Source organism: Cavia porcellus, unplaced genomic scaffold (genome assembly GCF_034190915.1).
Source record: "Cavia porcellus strain 051 isolate PalLab524CR breed Dunkin Hartley unplaced genomic scaffold, mCavPor4.1 scaffold_2, whole genome shotgun sequence".
Classification (NCBI taxonomy): Eukaryota; Metazoa; Chordata; class Mammalia; order Rodentia; family Caviidae; genus Cavia; species Cavia porcellus.
The window spans coordinates 32,911,992-32,928,433 of record NW_026947485.1 but is presented as its reverse complement, the minus strand read 5'-3'; the positions used below and the strand labels follow the sequence as shown (position 1 = coordinate 32,928,433).

Sequence of the window (16,442 nt, the reverse complement as noted above, 5' to 3'; positions counted from 1 at the left end):
TCGCTCCTCCCATGCTGAAGTACCTAACAGTTCTGAGATCACAGCTTTGGAACAGTCCAGATACACCCACGGTCCCACCCTTGCTCTTCCCACCTTTGCCGAGAGCTATTGCCCCCTAACTAGCTCGCCCCACTCCCTTGGCTCTCATCTGTCCCCTGGAGCCCAGATCTGGGCCCCAGGCCTTTTTCTGTTCCTGCAGAAAGCCTTTCCCTCTAGGCCCACCCTAAAGGACTGATTCGTTTCCTACAGAAGTCTACATTCCCCCAAAGAACTGAGATCTAGTAGAAGACACATGACCCTGGAGACCCTCAACACTGTGAGATGACCCCTGACCACAACTGCAGTCCCTGCAGAGCACTTAGCAAACGCCCGCACACAGTGTCCCTTGCACAAGCCACAGACCAGATCATTTAATGCAATCTTCCCTTGGGGTAGGTAATTTTCCTCCATTTTGAAGACAAGAAAATCAAGTTGTTAAGTGCTCTCCAAAGGTCCCTCTGCTGGGGGGAGGGGGTGTAGGGTGGGGGGTGGTTCAGAGACTTGGAGCACATTATTCTTCCAAGGCTTTATAACCCTGTGGTTAAGGGTGCAGGCGAATTCAAGTTTCTCCTCTGTCATTTAATGCACTGTGTCCTTAACCAAGGCACATAACCTTCTTGTGCCTCTTGTTCCTGTAGATTCCTTGGCCTGGAGTGTCCTCCCATCTATCCCTCCAGTCACCTGCCTGTCCGTTGGGCCCAGCAATGGGTTTCCTCACTTATAAAATAAGGTCTGGTAACAGACCCAGCTCCCCCAGGTTGAAGTGGCTGAGAAGAGTCAAGCACAGTGCTTGACATAGGAAGTCTGTACAAGTATTGGCCAAGGTCCATTCCAAACCTCACTCCTTTAAAAGAGGAGATCTTAATGCCCAGAGCAGGGAAAAGCCACAGAGTTAGTGGTTCCGCTGGGCCCTCGGTCTTCTCCTCTTTCCTACCTGGTGACTGCTCTTTGCCTCTGCTCAATTCACTCTCAACTCTGTCATGAGGAACCATACCTTCTGATTTAAGGAGGGTAGGGCCAGGGAAAAACGTCTCAGTCAGACACAAGAGGGCAAGGGCTCTTCTCCCTTCTGGGCATTAGGGTTAGAGGAGAGCTCTCCTCGCCAGCTCCTGAGAGAATCCTTCCTTCTGCACTGCGCCAGGCCCAGCCCTGTGCTGTGCTCCCTCCCAGCAGTCCTTCCCTGCTGGCACGACTACCTGAGCATATCCTATCCAGATGAAAGCTCTGGCTAACCCACTGCATCCCCAGCACTGGCTCTCTGCATACCCAGCCCTCGCTTGCCCTGCACCAGCCAGGCCAGACACCTCAGATGCCAGCACACACAGACCAGAGGGAAGGAGAGGGTGACAGGATAAGGGCAAACGTGAGTCGTGGAGCAGGTGGGTGGACAAACGAAGATGGATGACTGAGCCACGAGTGAGTGAGCTTCTTCCACTTGCTCACTGTGTACCCACCACAGTTCAGGGTTTAGGAGTGACGTATGGCCAGCCCTGATTCATGGGGTCCCAGCTCCGTTGGATGTGGACATGCCCCTACCCACTCTAGGCTTCCCAGGCTTTCAGATAGGGGCTACTCAGTGTCCTAGAGGTCAGAATCCTGCCTCCAGGCCTCTTGTTCCTGTAGATTCCTTGGTCTGGAGTGTCCTCCCATCTATCCCTCCAGTTACCTGCATTACACATCCGCCTGTTCCTTGGGCCCAGCAATGGGGTTCTCAGCTTCACTAGAACCTTGGGAAGCTTTTAAGTGTTTTAAATGTGCCTGTAACAACCCAATCGACTTGCACAGTGGCCTGAACATGCTCAAGCTCCCCCAGAGGCTTTGATGTGCAAGCCAGTTTCTTTTTCTCTTTCTTTTTCTTTTTCCTTTTTCTTTGTATTCTTTTCTTTTCGTGTGTGTGTGTGTGTGTGTGTGTGTGTGTGTGTGTGTGTGTGTGTGTGTATGATCCTGGAAATTGAACCCATGGCCTTTGCACTAAGTATACTCCAAGATCCTTTTTCATTTTTGAAACAGGGTTTCACTAATTCACTAAGGTGCCCATGCCTGGCTTAAGATCTTCCTGCTGTTACAGGTAGCTGAATTAGTTAGAAATATTATAGGCAGTCAGACAGGGCTAGGTCCTCAAAAGAGCCAGAGCAGAAGTTCAGATACCTTGCAGGTTTGGAAAAGACAGTCACCTCCCACTGTGGGCCAGATCTCAAGACAAAAGGAAAAGCAAATACAACCACAGACTAGAGATCCACAGACCAAATAGTTCTCTGTTACCCTGAGGAAGTCAGGAGTCAGCATCCCATCTCCCTACAGGAAAAGTCACTGCTGTTAAGCACCCCCTCTTACTACGTCACTCGCTCCCCAATTTGCTCCAAATTTAATCAATTTTACCTGAGCAATTAATCTTCTTGGGTGACCACAGTTCTGTCCCACCTTATGCCTACCTTGCAAATTCCCATTTTCCCCACCTTTGACCCATCTAACCCCATAATTTTACTCTATGAAAGTCCCTGGAAAAGACAAAGTCTTTGGCAACCCGCTCAGGACCCCTTCTATCTCTCAGACAGAAGCTTTCTTTCTCTTAATAAATGTATTCCACTCTGAACCTTCACCATTGTTCCTAAAATTCATTCTTCGATTTTAGAGAACACGAACTCGTGCTGGACATCTAGTAGGTGGGAAGATGCATTCCGCTATATCACTGTCAAAGGTTTCCAGAGCATTGAGATTACAGGTGAGCACCACCATGCCGGCTCAGGAAGTGAGTTTCCATGCTACCTTCTCCACAATCTCTTCCCTATCCTCGGCTCAAGGCACACCTGGGTGAGACTTCCTGCCAGCACTGGCCTGCTCCTCCAAGGAAGGCGAGGAAAGTGTCCATCCTCATGTATATATCTTGCTTTGGCCAGCCAAGATTGTTCTGTCCTCAATCAAGGCTCAACGCACTGAGCAGGGGGCCAAACAGCACACAGCCCACCTACAGCCCCCACCCCACCCTAATTCGCCTCTCTCTTCCTTCCCTAATGCCTATTTGCTGTACCCTCGGTCATAAGAAGCAGGACACCTGGGGCCCAGGCCCTTCTGGTGGTCTAATAGGCACTGCCTTCATTTCCCAAACAAAAGACATGGACCAGAGTCTTCAGATAGTCTGGGGTTCTTTGGGGTATACAGCACCTGGGCACCTGCCTCAGTTTTCCTAGTTGGTGGGGCCTAGGTTTCCCTTCCAACCTTGGCAAGTGCATGGCCAGAGAGGAGGGCTGGCATAGCCGGAATTACTCTTTCCAGTCTTCACCCAGAAGCAGCTGGCTGCGGAGCTCAGTCCAGTGGGACCACTGCATTTAACTGGGCTGCAGATTAATAAAGTCTTCAAGCAGATGGTGTTCAGAAGAGCTGGGCGGATCCAGAGGGAGGAGTGCATCCCTCTGGCCTGAGGGCAGGGGCACATTTCCAGCCCTTAAGGACACATTTCCAGCCCTTCAGCAAGGAAGCGGGCATAAGTAGAGCTTGGGCTCCAGGATGCCACCCCCACCTCCCACCACCCCTCAAACAGAAAAGTGAGGGCACCATGGCCTCTGTGGGCCTTGGGGTTCCACTCTCAAGGCAAGGAATTCCAAGAAGAAGGTTACTTAGGACCCCTAGGTCTCACCAGAGCTGTATTCCTTCCTTGGAAGCTGTGGGACCTTAGGGGACGGTGTTTGGTGGTGTTTGGTTATATTTGAGACCTGAGGAATTATAAGCATTTAAGGAGAGAAGCAAAGGATGCTAAATGTCCAGCAGTGTGTGGCCTCATCCAACTCAGGCCATGCTGTCCCTCCCCAAACATTCACTGCTCCCAGGGGAAGCCCACAAGGACAGTCTTTGTGACAGAAGTGCCTGCTGCCTTTCTCCCTGGCTGATGGAATGAACAAAGGAGAGAGGAAATGCATGCACACCCCTGCCCTGGTCTGCCCAGGGATGCCACAGCTCAGCCATGGGCAGGCTGAGCTGCCACTACAGCCTGGTGATCTGTAGCAAGCTCTCTCACAACCACCTCCCAGGCCAGGTACCAGCCTATCTCTCTTACAAGAGAAAAGGTGATCACAGAACAGCCCTGTGCCACCAAAGTAGACTGGCCCCAAGCAGGGCAGCCCCCGTGTCACTGCCCAGAGAGAATGCAGAAGCCCCAGAGAGCTGTGCTCTCCATCACTGTCTGTAAGTTGGTGCAAATGAGAAAAGTGCTTCTAAAGATTGGGCTGGGGACACTGTGCTCTCCCTGCCATTCCACTCACCCAGAGAGGAATCATTCATGCCCAGTAGGTCATAGGCACTCTGGATCTTCTTCAGGCACAAGGCTTGCTCCTTCTTGAAGATGCAGTCAGAGTGCATGGCGGCAGCCTGCAAGGGATACATGAGGTGGATGGTGGGAGGATGCCAGGAGGTCATGACAAGGCCTCCTAGCTAAGCCTCACTGTTGTCTGGCAGGTAAAAGGGACTGGGGACAGAAAGGAGGAGAGTGGCAGATAATCCCAGGGCCAGCCCACAGCTTCACATCACAGATAACACGAGGGCTCTTGTCCATCACTAACTCAAAGAATATCCTTGGAAATGCCTGCTCCCTTCCCAGGCTTCAGTGTCTGCAACTTACAATAATATCAGCAAATACATATAGCTCTTTACTAAACACAGGAATTACTCAGAATGTCTGTGTTTATGTGCATATATTTCTCAAGAGTACTGTGGCTACTGTGTGTAATCATCTTCTACCCTACAGACAGGGAAACAGGTACAGACTTTACCTGTCCTGCCAAAAGTCACGTGATGCAGCAGACTGTAGAGCCAGGCTCTGAACCCGGGTGTTCAGACCACACAAGAGCAAGCAAGAAATCACTGTCTAACCCTTTGGGGGCTCAACTAGGAAGGAGATGCACCCTCAGCTGCAGCAGGTGAAGGAACAGTGTTGGATTTTAGTGATGCCACCCATATTTACAGAAGGAGAAACTGAGTCTCAAAGAAGAAACTGTAGCCCAAAGTTACACAGCCAGTTAGTGGCAGATACAGATCCTATCTGCAGACCAAGTGACTTCATAGCAGTGCATTACTATCATGACAGCTGCCTACGAATTCTGTCACTTTAACTCAAATCCTCCGGGAAGGGACGGTTCCCTAGGGGATGATCAGTGAGTATGAGACAGTCACAAGGCAGCTGAGCTGTCACGGGCCATGTTCAGAATCCATCCAATGCCAGCTGCTCACAGCTTTGCAGGCAGCTCCCGGAAGAGAGATGGACTCATTTGTCACACCGGTAGGCAGGACCGAGGGAAGACTGGTACCCAGGACTCTGAAGACTGCCTCACTCACTGCCAGTCCAAACCTCCAGAGCAAGAGGTAGAGCTGATCCTACAAAGCTCTTCCTCCCCCTCCTTGTCCTCATCCTTCCTTTAGGGAGACATGAACAATGTGCAGAGAGTTCTGAGTTCAAATCTGCCAAGCCTCATAGGTTGACTCACAGGTTCTCACAGGTTGAGAAGATCAACCTTCACCAAAGCCTTTGCACACAGCTGAGCAGGTTACATATTGTACAACTCTACAAGTTGCCACACAAGTCACCATCATGGTAGATTTGAAAGCCATAGGCCAGGCTTGGTGTTGTATGCCTGTAATCCCAGACCTTTGCATTTAAACTTAGCTGGACTCTGCATCGATAGAAAAGAAAATAAGATTTTAAAAGGGCTAGGAATGTAGCACAGTGGGAAGGCTCTGGGTTCACTCTGAAAGGAAGTGAAGAAAAAGCTGGAGAGAGAGGAAGGAAGGGGAAGAGATAGGAAGAGAGGTAGAGAGGGAGAAAGGGAGGGAAACGTAGCTGTACAATCAGTACAGGATGGAGAGGTAGGGAAGCATCTCTATTTCACAGGTCCACGGGGGGCTGTTGGCAGAGCTCCTCACCCCTGGATAGTTTAAAGACACTAGTTCTCAGGGAAGGTGGCTCAGGTGAGGATGAGTGCCAGAAGAGTTATGGAGGGGAGGGTCCTGCGCCCTTACCACAGGCAGCAGAAGAAGAGCAGCCAGGGGGACCTGCAGATTGCTGGCCATGGCACTTTTCAGTCGGCACAACTGGCCTCTCGTCCCAGCAGCCGCCCCCGTCAGCTCCGAGGAGTCCACAGGCTATAGAGGAAGCAAAAGCAAGATCCTGTGAGTCATTGCCTCCCAGTCACCAAGGGCAAACTTCCTCCTCCACAGCCAGGTCCATCTATCTTTACTTTCCTGTCCCACAAACCTGCTGAGCCCCCGTCTGCACCAGGCTTTGAGGACACACTGACCACACTGGCTCAGCCCATCAGCCTACTGTGATGGTCAGCAAGGACTTTCTTCTCAGCTGCAGACCAGCTGTCACCCGAAATCTTGGCATTCTCCCCATTTTCAAACTTGTGACTGACACACACATGCCCACCTAGAAATCACGTTTCCAGCTCTCCTCACACTCAAGTGTGAGCATGTGATCACACCGGCGCCTGTGAAATGTGGCTGGCAGCAACGTGAGCCTTGCCTACAGCCTTGGTCTACACAGGCATGACGTACTGTCCATCCCTCCCCACATGCTTCAGTCAGCTTTGCCAGCGTAGACAGAGACACAAGCTGAGAGGTTGGGGAGCGACACTTTGAAAGGAGCCAGGATCACAAGTGGTCATGGGATACAGAGGCATGTGCACCGCAGCCTGAGTGGCCACCTTACTCTAGATGCTTCATGAGGCAGATATGAACTCCCATCCAACCCACTCCCTCTTAAAATCTCTTGGTCACAATCTCCCAGGCTGGCACCCTGACAGATGCACACTTCTTTCACCCTACCTTACTCCACTTTGCTCTCAGGATAGAGTGACAGAAAACAGGACTACATGCTCAAGCCTGAGAGCAACAGGGGCTCCCAGGGACAGGCACACAGGACTAGGCCTTAGAAGAGACCGAATAGGGTAAATGAGGTGACCCAGGAGCCCAGCTCCTTCTCAGCAGAAGAGCATACTCTGCTCCTAAAACTGATCCTAAATACAAACACCCTGCAGCCTAGAGACTCCACCCTTGGACAAAAAGAAGCATGTGCAAAGCTGCTCACCACAACATTATTTAAAACAGCATTGGTGACAAGGAAAGGGACAGCACAGCAGCCACCTGGTGGGCACTGCTAAACTGACACTGGCACACAGCAGTGTGACAGAATATACAAAACTACAGGGCTAGTCTGAAATTATAATTATTATTTTTACTAATTGCTTTAAACAAGTTTGAGGCCCATGCCAGGACACCACTGACCCACATACACCTGCTTTAGAAGGTGGTGAGGGCTGGCGCAAGCCCTGCTCCAGACATCTCCCCTCCACACACAGGCACTCCTCCACCTAGAGCAGGTACACACAGGCACAGAACAAAGGCACACGCAGAGGCAAACACACAGCCTGCCACTGTTCAGATGCATTAATCAAGCTGGATGTGTGCGTGCTTGTGAGCACACTCAGTGTGCAGTGGCATCAGACACGTCAAGGCACGCAGATCCATGCAGATGCAAACAGGGGTGCAGGCAAGATAAATGCAAGCCTGTGAAAGCGTGCACCCACATACATACGGGGAGGTCCCAGGATAGCGGAGGCTTGTCCCGGGTTTAGGTGGGCCAGTTCCTCCCGCACAGCTATGGAGCACTGAAAAAGCCCAAGACAAAGACAAGGCACCAAAGCTCAGCCCAGCCCAGCTCTCTGCACTGTCACCAGAGTGCATAAGCAACCAGGGGAACCAGGGCAGGGTTTGCCCCAGCCCAGTGGCACAGACTGTAAAGGAGCTAGGGACGACTCTCAGTATGATGTCTCCTCTGGACTTGACTCTGACTGTGGTCCTCTGTTCTCCCTTTACTGCAGTCCACCTCTTGCCCAACTGGACATAGCCACTATCTAGCAAAACAGGGAGAGAGAAAACCAGGAGCCCATGTGCCTTGACTTCAGCCACCTCTGGGGACCTCAGGAATTGCCTCCAACAACTTCTCCAAGGCAAGTAACCCCCTAAAGCCACTCCAGCCTCTTCTGTGCCATCCTTATCCCACTGGCCAGCACTCAGTCTTAGGCCACTTGTCCCAACCTAGTTCAGAAAACACCCGTGGCTCCTCTGGTCCAGAGCAGTCTCCCAAGCTGTCCTGAGTCTGCCGCCCAGTCAGGTCAGCTGCTCCCCACTTTCTCCATCCTGGCCCCCTCTGCATCCTGGCTCCCCCAGGCTGCTAGTGAGGGTCTGAGCACAATGCCAGCCCAAGGTTAGATGCTTCCCACCTCCAGGAGGGACCCAGGCTTCATGGGCTAGGCTGCAGAATATCTTAGGATGACAGGTTCTCCCCTAGGTTCTCTTTCAGGTCTGGATCTTGATGTTGCTGGTCAGTTGGCTTTGAGGACAACTAAACTCACCTCCCAAGCACTTGGCACACCTGGGAGCCATTTTGCTAGAGTTTTTAACCCAGGGTAGCTGCCTAACCTTTCTGTGCCTTCATTTTCTCATCTGTAAAATGGGAGTGATGATAATGGCTATCTCACAGATATTACTTCAAGGTATCAACAAATTTATGTAAATAAGCCACAGAGTACACACAATGGTCATATGGTAGTCCAACGCTCACTGAGGGCTGCACGTCTGCTAACTATTATTGTCACCTTACCACTTTGTGGTCAGGCTTTTGCACCCTCGTGTCTCATTTGGGATGAGGAACAGCATTCCCCTGTGTCACATTTGGGATAGGAACAGCAGCCTGCAGAGCTCTCATTTGCTTATGATTAACACTCAAAGAACAGCCCAGTATATATCAGGCACTTTTTCAAGCAATAAACATTAACTCCTTTAATGTGAAACACCTGTGAAGTAGTTTCTAACGCTATCCTCATTCTACAGCGGAGATTACTGAAGCACAGAGAAGCTAACCAACTTCCCTCAAGGCCACACAGCAAGTTGATAGATCTGGGGTGTAGCCGCAAGTCACGAGGCTTCAAAGCTTGTATATCCCTGGACTTCTTCTACTCTCTGTGATTGGTAGAAGGAAGATGGACGCTGAGCCCCCTGTGGTCCTCTGACACCTTTCTGAGTCTGTTCACATATCTATGTATGTTCTATCTTCAGAAAGAGTTAGTTATAAACATACCACTCAGAGCTGAAACTTTAAAGGCATCTACCCATTGTGGGGATAGGGAAACCGAGGTCAGAGCAGGAGACATTTTCCAAGGTCATACTGGCAACCCTGGAGGTTTACCTCTCAGGAACTGAACGTGTAAAGTGATCCTAGAACTAGAGGGAAGTTTGGAGACTCCGATGGCACATCATTCCCCCTTCTCATCAAGGCAGGCCTGCCCTCCTCGACCCCATGAACTCAGCAGGAAGTAACAGCATCAGTCGTGTCCAGAAGACACGTTGTCAGTCAGCATGCAGAGCAGGCAGTGACTCACAGCTGCTGCCATTGTCCACACTAGGGTGAGAGGGACCTGCAGACTATGGGACTGTTGTCCCCAGCAGGAGCAGAGAGCCCAGGCTTCAGCGGGAAGCTCCAGCATCTCCCCATTGCCCTGAATGATATGGCTTCCTGTGCCCCCCGGAAGTCCCCTGGGGATGCAAAAACAGCCTCCCCTCTTCTCAGTCACACAGCCCCGTGTCCCGCATCTTCCCTGCCTGGGGATGGGACCATCCGAGCCAGTGCTCAGCACGGCTCCTCCTCACAGAGCAACACAGTGCTTGGACATCAGGCAGAACACAGCCAGAAAAAGAGAATGAGCACAGCGCTCTGCACATTGCCTCTAGGAAAGAGACTGCAGCAGGACCCACCCCACTTCCACCTCTCCCACTGGGCCAAAAAACCAGAGAGCGAGGGCTGAAAGGTGAAACCGGGCCCCTCTCCCACTGCCCTCAAAGGGACAGAGGCTGCCTCACGGAAGAAGCAGCTTTCTCCCACCTCTCTCCTCTACAGTGAGGCCAGCGCCGAGCTCCTTCCTTCTTCACTGTCCAGACCCTCCTGTTTCAGAGCTGCTGGAGTCCTATCTGCACGGGGAGACCCCACCCAAACCCTAAATTTCATATGGACTTGCGGTGAGGCCAGTGAAGGGAGACACTGGGCAACTGGACAAAACAGCAGTATCTTCCCACTCAGATGTGGAGAGCTGGGGACTGACCTTCTCCAAGGTCAGCTGAAAAGTACTCCTCCCAAACACTGTGTCCTGTGAGGAACCCCCTTTTACCCCCAAGAGTACTGGGATGTCGCCTGTCCTGGAAGCGTCAGGGTACACTACCCCTCCTGCTACAGGTTAGAGGAGCAGCAAAGGAGGGGGTGGAAGAGAGAAGATGAGCCAGAGGAAGAAAGAGAGGAAAGAAGGGAGGGAGGGAGACAAAGGGTGGAAGGAGCAGGAGATGCTGCTGGCTAGCTGAGCACACCTAACGTAGCCCAGCACAGGACTGGCTGCCAACTGGCCAGAGACTCCACTCCCACTGCGCTGACCACCAGTGAGCGGGCATGAGCCAGCTGGGAACCTGGCACACACAGGGCACAGGTGGATGTCCACAGCGCTTGCCTGAGGGATGGTTTGGGAAAGAGATTCATGGTGGTATTGAGGGACATAACAAAACACCTGGAGGTAGGGAGTTAACTGGTGGACAGCACCCACCCATCTGTGGCTGGGGCCAGCGGCCCTGGGGGAGGGGGCTGTTCCTTGAAGCAAGCAAGCCACAGTAACTTCGGTTAGTTTTTCACAGTGATGCCCTTATTCCCCTGAGAGGGGACATATCTCACAGACGGAAGGGAGGCCACTTTGGGGTGGAGTATTGTGACCTGCAGGTGCTCTTCCTGGTTCTGTCCATCAAGTGGGTTACTGGGAGCTCCAGGTGGCCGGAGTAAAGTACCCAGCTGCTCTGGGGCACCTCGGGCTTCCAGCACCAAGCACCTCCCCTCCTCAGACCCTTGCCCATTTCTCTTCCCTCACCTTACAGCCTCAGAGTTGGCACACCCGTTGGCCAGTTGGATCCAGCCTGTTGCCTATTTTTGTACCGCCAGGGAGCTAAGAATGGCTTGTACATTTCTAAATGGTCAATAAAAAATTAAAAGCAGCAGCATGTTTCACAACACACAAGAACTGCATGAAATTCAAATATTCAGCATCTACAAATAAACTTTATTAGCACACAACCGTGATTTCACATCCGCTCTAGTTGTGTAGCTTAACACATTTACTGTATTTACCAAAAAAAAAAAAAAAAAAAAAAAAAAAAAAAAAAAAAACTCTGCAGACCCTTGTCCTAGACGCCTGCAACTCAGTGTACACACAGACACACACACACACAGGCACACACACACACGCAGTTCCTGCTTGATCCCACGTCCAGTCAGACCGTCATTAAGTAAGGCTTTGTAATCTTTAGACAGATGAACCCAGAGCTGTGTGAAGGTGTGCCTCAATGTCTGTTTGTCCTTCTGACGTCACATGCCTCTGTTTTGTTCCACATCCCTAGCAAGTGTCAGAGGAAGCCTACATACCTCCCCAGCTGTGTGTCACTCCCTCTCTATGTGTTACTGTGTGGGTGGCTGTCACTGTGTGCCTCTGATGGCATCCAGAGCTCAATACAAACACATTGCAGCTGAGGAGTTTCCAGCCTCCATGTTGCCAAGGCAGCTGGGCCACTAGGCCCAACTCTGTCAGACCGGGAGTCTTAGATTCTTTTATTCCAAGGTGACTGTGGGTTCCTACTAGGAAATCACAGCGCTGCTCACAGACCTTCCCAGGACAGGAAACTCATATCACCTGGATGTCAGCTCCATGCTTAGTGGCACTCAGGTAAGCCAGGCCCTCCTGGCCTTGAGCTGAGCTTGAACTCTGCACTGACCACAGTTGGTCCTGCCCTCTGGCAGACGGCATGCAGGCATGCAGGGCATGCAGGGCTCCACTTAATCAGTACCAGCCCTTGGTCAATGAAGTGTTCACCCCAGGAGGCCAGAAACCTGTGACAGACAAGTCTAAGCTGCCTCTAATCACATAAACTAATCTGTAAAGACCTACTAAAATTAAGGGAGTGTCCCAAAGTAGGGGCACAGTAGAGAGGGGTGCCTTGGGAAAAAGGACCAGTCCCAAAGTGTTTCCCAGCCCCCACCGCCAGCAGACAGAACCTTAAACAAAACAGGATATGTATGCATGCTACAGTCTGCGTAGTCCCCAGAGGGCCGGCAAAGGTCCTTCCAGAGGTTCCCTGCAGGCACCCACCTTCCCTGTACATGGGAGCAGACTTCCTGGGGCTTTGTCTCAGACACCCAAGATGGGAGAGGCACCACTGATGGCAAAACAGACAAGAGACAAGGACCGGTTCCCTAGTCACCACACACACACACACACACACACACACACACTTGTTGATGGATAGGCCGGAGACCTGGTCCAAAGCCCACCCCACTGTATTCTGCCTCTAATTTGTACGTTTAAATTTCAGCTTTTATCCAGAATGGCACCTCTACCTGCTCTCTCCAAGGTCAGGGAGAAGCTGGAGCCCCAGACTCTGCTGGGAACCAGGGCTCTGCCAGCCCCACCTGCACCCAATCTAGAATCAGAAGGGTGCTCTCTAAGAACACCTAGCTGTCCGTGGCTGCCCCTATCCCCAGGCTCAAATGCAACCCCTCATCCTCTTCAGAAGGTCAGGGCCACTAAAGCCTTTGGCCTGACCTTCAGGATGCCAGTCCCTTCTGACCAACAGCAGTCCCAGGGCAAGTTGCCCTAGACGTTCTGCAAGCAGCCCCTTCCTACCCCTGCCCCTAGACTGCTTACAGGAAAAGCCACATACTGTGTCTTGTTTTTGTCTTTGTTGGGGGAGTGAAGGGAGATGGAGGACACTGTAAGGCTGGGGGAATTAAAAAAGAGGAGGCTGACTGACGCACCTGCACTGAAACAGAAAGGGCCTGAAGAACTAGCAGCGCCCCAGGATCCCAGCCCCAGCATCAGCCAAGAGGGCCTAAGTGCTCCACTTGAAATGCCATCACCTTCCCACTGGGCTGCCTCCTGAGGCTGTGGGTCCCTCTTGCTCTCCTTAAGCCAGCCCCAGCACGGAGCACGGGCTGAGGATGCCTACAACCCCCATCTCCCCGCGTCCCCGCGGCTGCTGCAGGAGCTGGCCTTTAAGGCTGGCGGCAGGAACCCCACTTCAGTCGGCCTGGGAGGCCCCGTTTCTGTAACAGGCCCCACAGGGCGTTTCCTTATGGGACAGCCAAAGCTCAGGCATCCCCAATCCAACCTCCTGCACCGCGGGAAATCCTGGGACTTGCTCTTTTGAATAATCCCGCATGCTTATCCACAGAGGATCGTTCTGTGATGGCCCCTACCTCAGCGCATTCTTTGCCCACCCCTCAAACCCCGAGAGGACTGCAGCACCTACCCCGAGGGACCCTCTAGTGTCGCCTTCCAAATCCGCGCAGACGCGTTCCCAAGGGACACAAGTCTCTTGGGGTCCCTCTGGCCGCAGTGTCATCCCTGCTCTTGGTTGTCCCTTCTTGGTGCCGGGAGAGGCGCGAGACAGATCCCCCCACCACCACCACCACCACCACCCCGCTCTGGGCTGCAAGGATGTGGGAATCGGTTGCCCCCAAGCAATGGCCCTGGTCACCGGAGAAGGAGGTGACACGCAGGACGCAAAGGCAGCGGCGGGAGAGAGCTTCGTTTCGGACTCTGGAGCACTGGCCCGCACCAGTCCATGCCGGACCCCCGTCGGTGGTGGATAGGAGTAGAGACCGCAGGGCTGGAGGGGGGCGCCCGGGGTCCCCGCTGGGCGAAGGTTCTGGAGCTGGCGCTGGGCTGTGGGGCGTGGAGAGCAGGGGCAGCGGGCGGCCCTTACCTGCTCTCTGCGGGCCTGGCAGCGGCCAGGGTCTCTCCGACTCCCCGGGCAGGAGCGAGTGCGCCAAGCAGCGCGTGCCCAGCCCGGTTTCCGCGTCCTGTGGCCGCTGGCGACCGGGGTCCGTGTGTCGCTGCGCAGCGGCGTGTGCGTGTGCGCACGCGGGAACCGCGCTCGCCTGGAGCCGCCGCCGTCAGTCACCTCCCGGTGGCCAAGCGCGGCGCCCCCCGCCTGCCTTTGCTGCCCAGCCAGCTCGGTCCTGCGGGAGAGGCGCCGCCTCCTCGGCTGCGAAGCCAGGCTGGGGGCGGGAGGGAGCCACAGACCACCGCCTCCCCGCGCGGACTTCGCAAGCTGGAGGGTGGGGTGCAGGCCAATGAGCGCCCGGGGGCGGGGTTAGGCCGAGGGGAGAGGGTGGAGAGTGCTCTGGGGTCCCTGCCTGGAGCACAAACCGAGAGGGGGTGGGCTGGAGGTGGTGGGGCTGCCCCCCACTGTCACCTTGGTCTCCAGGATTCTGGGCTTGAGTCAAGCCTTTCCCTGGGTTCCCAGTCTTCCTCACTGCACACTCCGCATGGCACTCTGAACTACAGAGCTCTTTTCTCTCTCCTCTTGTCCTGGGACCTGTTCTTTCCTTTTCCCTGGGAAGCCTTCCATCTGGACCAATCCCAGGCCTTCCTGGAACTCTGCTTTGCCCCCATGGCCAGGCCTAGGAAGGTCAGCTACTTTGGGGGTGACTGATTTGAAGTCCGCAAATATGGTGTCCTGCAGAATGCCTCTGTAGCCAGAATAGGGTTGACAGTGCTTGCATACAGGGCAGGGGAGCTATAAATGATCTGATTAGCCTTTATAACCTGCCCCAGGGTCCTGACGACAGCATTAAACAAGAAAGGTACATGCACTCCATAATAAGGTTTGCAGCTTCATTTATTCAGTGATGCAAAATAAATCACTACTGCTTTTTCCTTTTTGCTATTTGCTTTCTCTGTCTCTCTCTGTCTCTGTCTCACTGTCTCTCTGTCTCTCTCTGTCTCTCTCTGTTTTTGGTTCAGCTCATTCTCCCAGGACAAATAAGTGCACTGAGGCTTCATGACAGAAACTAAACAGGTCAAGATCTCACCGCCAGTTGGGATGGTGCCAAAACTGAGCTGAGAGCAGGTAGTCACCTAATCCTTGGCAAGTACTTAAAGCTGCAGCTTGCCCACCCTGCAGGTACCCGCTTCTGTTCCCAGCAGACAGTGCCCCCGAGATACTGTCCATATCCCTGTCCTTGGTTCTGCAGCCAGCTCTGTCCTTACCCATTCAAGCAAGTTCTTAACCAGCTTCCTGCCATAGGTCCCAGTCCTACAGTGGACTCCTGGTGAAGAGTTTCAGTGGAGGAAGAGGGAGGAAGCAGAAAGATATTTAAGAAAGACTGTTTCCCTTTCCCTGGGGATTCCAATGTAACTTTGAAAGATGGGGAGAAAATAGCTTTGGAATGTTGGGAACAGCAATATGAGGTCCCAGACAAATGTATGGAGCTCCCTAGGGTCAGGCAGCAAGTCTATCCTGTGTCCATTGTGCCCAAAGACCACTGTCCCCACTACCATGCTATACTGCATGGCTTCAGCTTCTTTCAGTCCAAGAAAGCTTCCTGGAGGAGGAGCAAGTTCAGCCTCCTCTGTATCAATAAAGATGAGGACCTCTCCGGAAAGAAGAGGGTCAGGTGCTACACTGCAGCTACAGAGCCAGGACCTCCCTCTGGAGCCCACTGAACCCTTTCTTAGCTTGTAGCCCCAGCTTCTGGGAGTTGGCTTCCTTCTTTGGCCTCCAGCCCAGATGCTGGGAAGATCAAATGAGATGCCGTGTGTGAAAGCGCTCTGTAAACTGTGAACCGGGCAAAGGCAATCAAGGCTGCCAGCAGTCTCTGGCTCAGGAGGGAGGCAGGGAGCACAGGATGTAGTTCCAGTCAGGGAGCGTGGCAGGGTGGTGGTGAGGGTCACTTCAGACAGGCCAGCTTCCTACTGGAAACGTGGGCGGTCAGCCTCTCTGGATGACTGGAGTTCTGCCTGCAGTTCCTGATTTGTTCCTGATTGTTCTGCCCTCCAGAGCTGCTCTGGGTTCCAGATGCCCTGCTCTCTGTTCTGTGCTCCCAGCTGCATGTCTTGATATGGGGTGTGAGCACGCACATGTGGTCCAGACCTCAGGGGCACCTTCCACATTGCCTGGAAAGCCAGGCATGAGGGGAGGAGCTCAGACCTCCTTCCGTCACACTCATTCCCTTTGCTTTTATCCTTTGCTTTTGGGCCTGAAACCAGAAGGTGTGTCCCTAGCTGACTACTGCTGGATGTCATTCAGGGCTCCAGTACTATTTGTGCCCTGCTCAAAGGGACCTGCAAGGCAGGACTTTTGGGTCCTTTGCTGGCCTCTGTCTCAAGCATTTGGCACTGATCTACACAGACAATCTTGGTACTTCAAGATCAGGAATTATGCCAGTTCTGTTTCCCTAGACTGGGTTTTCCCAAGGACAGGGTCAAAGTCTTTTTGTTTTTTGCACACCCCATGCATTTACCCAAAAACTCAATTTCCTCAAGTTC

The 16,442-nt window shown here is 52.9% G+C and overlaps 1 protein-coding gene across 11 annotated transcripts in view; it reads right to left on the bottom strand.

Annotated features, from left to right (window-relative positions):
- Adcyap1r1 (ADCYAP receptor type I) overlaps window positions 1-16,442 on the bottom strand; it is a 110,971-nt gene that overhangs the window by 37,816 nt on the left and 56,713 nt on the right. For 4 of the 11 annotated variants that reach the window (XM_063240306.1, XM_023564282.2, XM_023564283.2 and 1 more), the window contains exons 1-3: window positions 13,420-13,441; window positions 6,046-6,168; window positions 4,296-4,401 (exon numbers count right to left, since the gene is read on the bottom strand). In XM_063240306.1, coding sequence (XP_063096376.1) covers window positions 4,296-4,401; window positions 6,046-6,096 — 157 coding nt within the window. In that variant the 5' untranslated portion in view covers window positions 6,097-6,168; window positions 13,420-13,441. Of the gene's footprint in view, window positions 1-4,295; window positions 4,402-6,045; window positions 6,169-7,621; window positions 7,695-13,419; window positions 13,442-13,875; window positions 14,012-16,442 lie in introns of those variants that run through there. The other 7 variants (XM_023564285.2, XM_023564286.2, XM_063240339.1 and 4 more) reach the window with 6 other exon arrangements.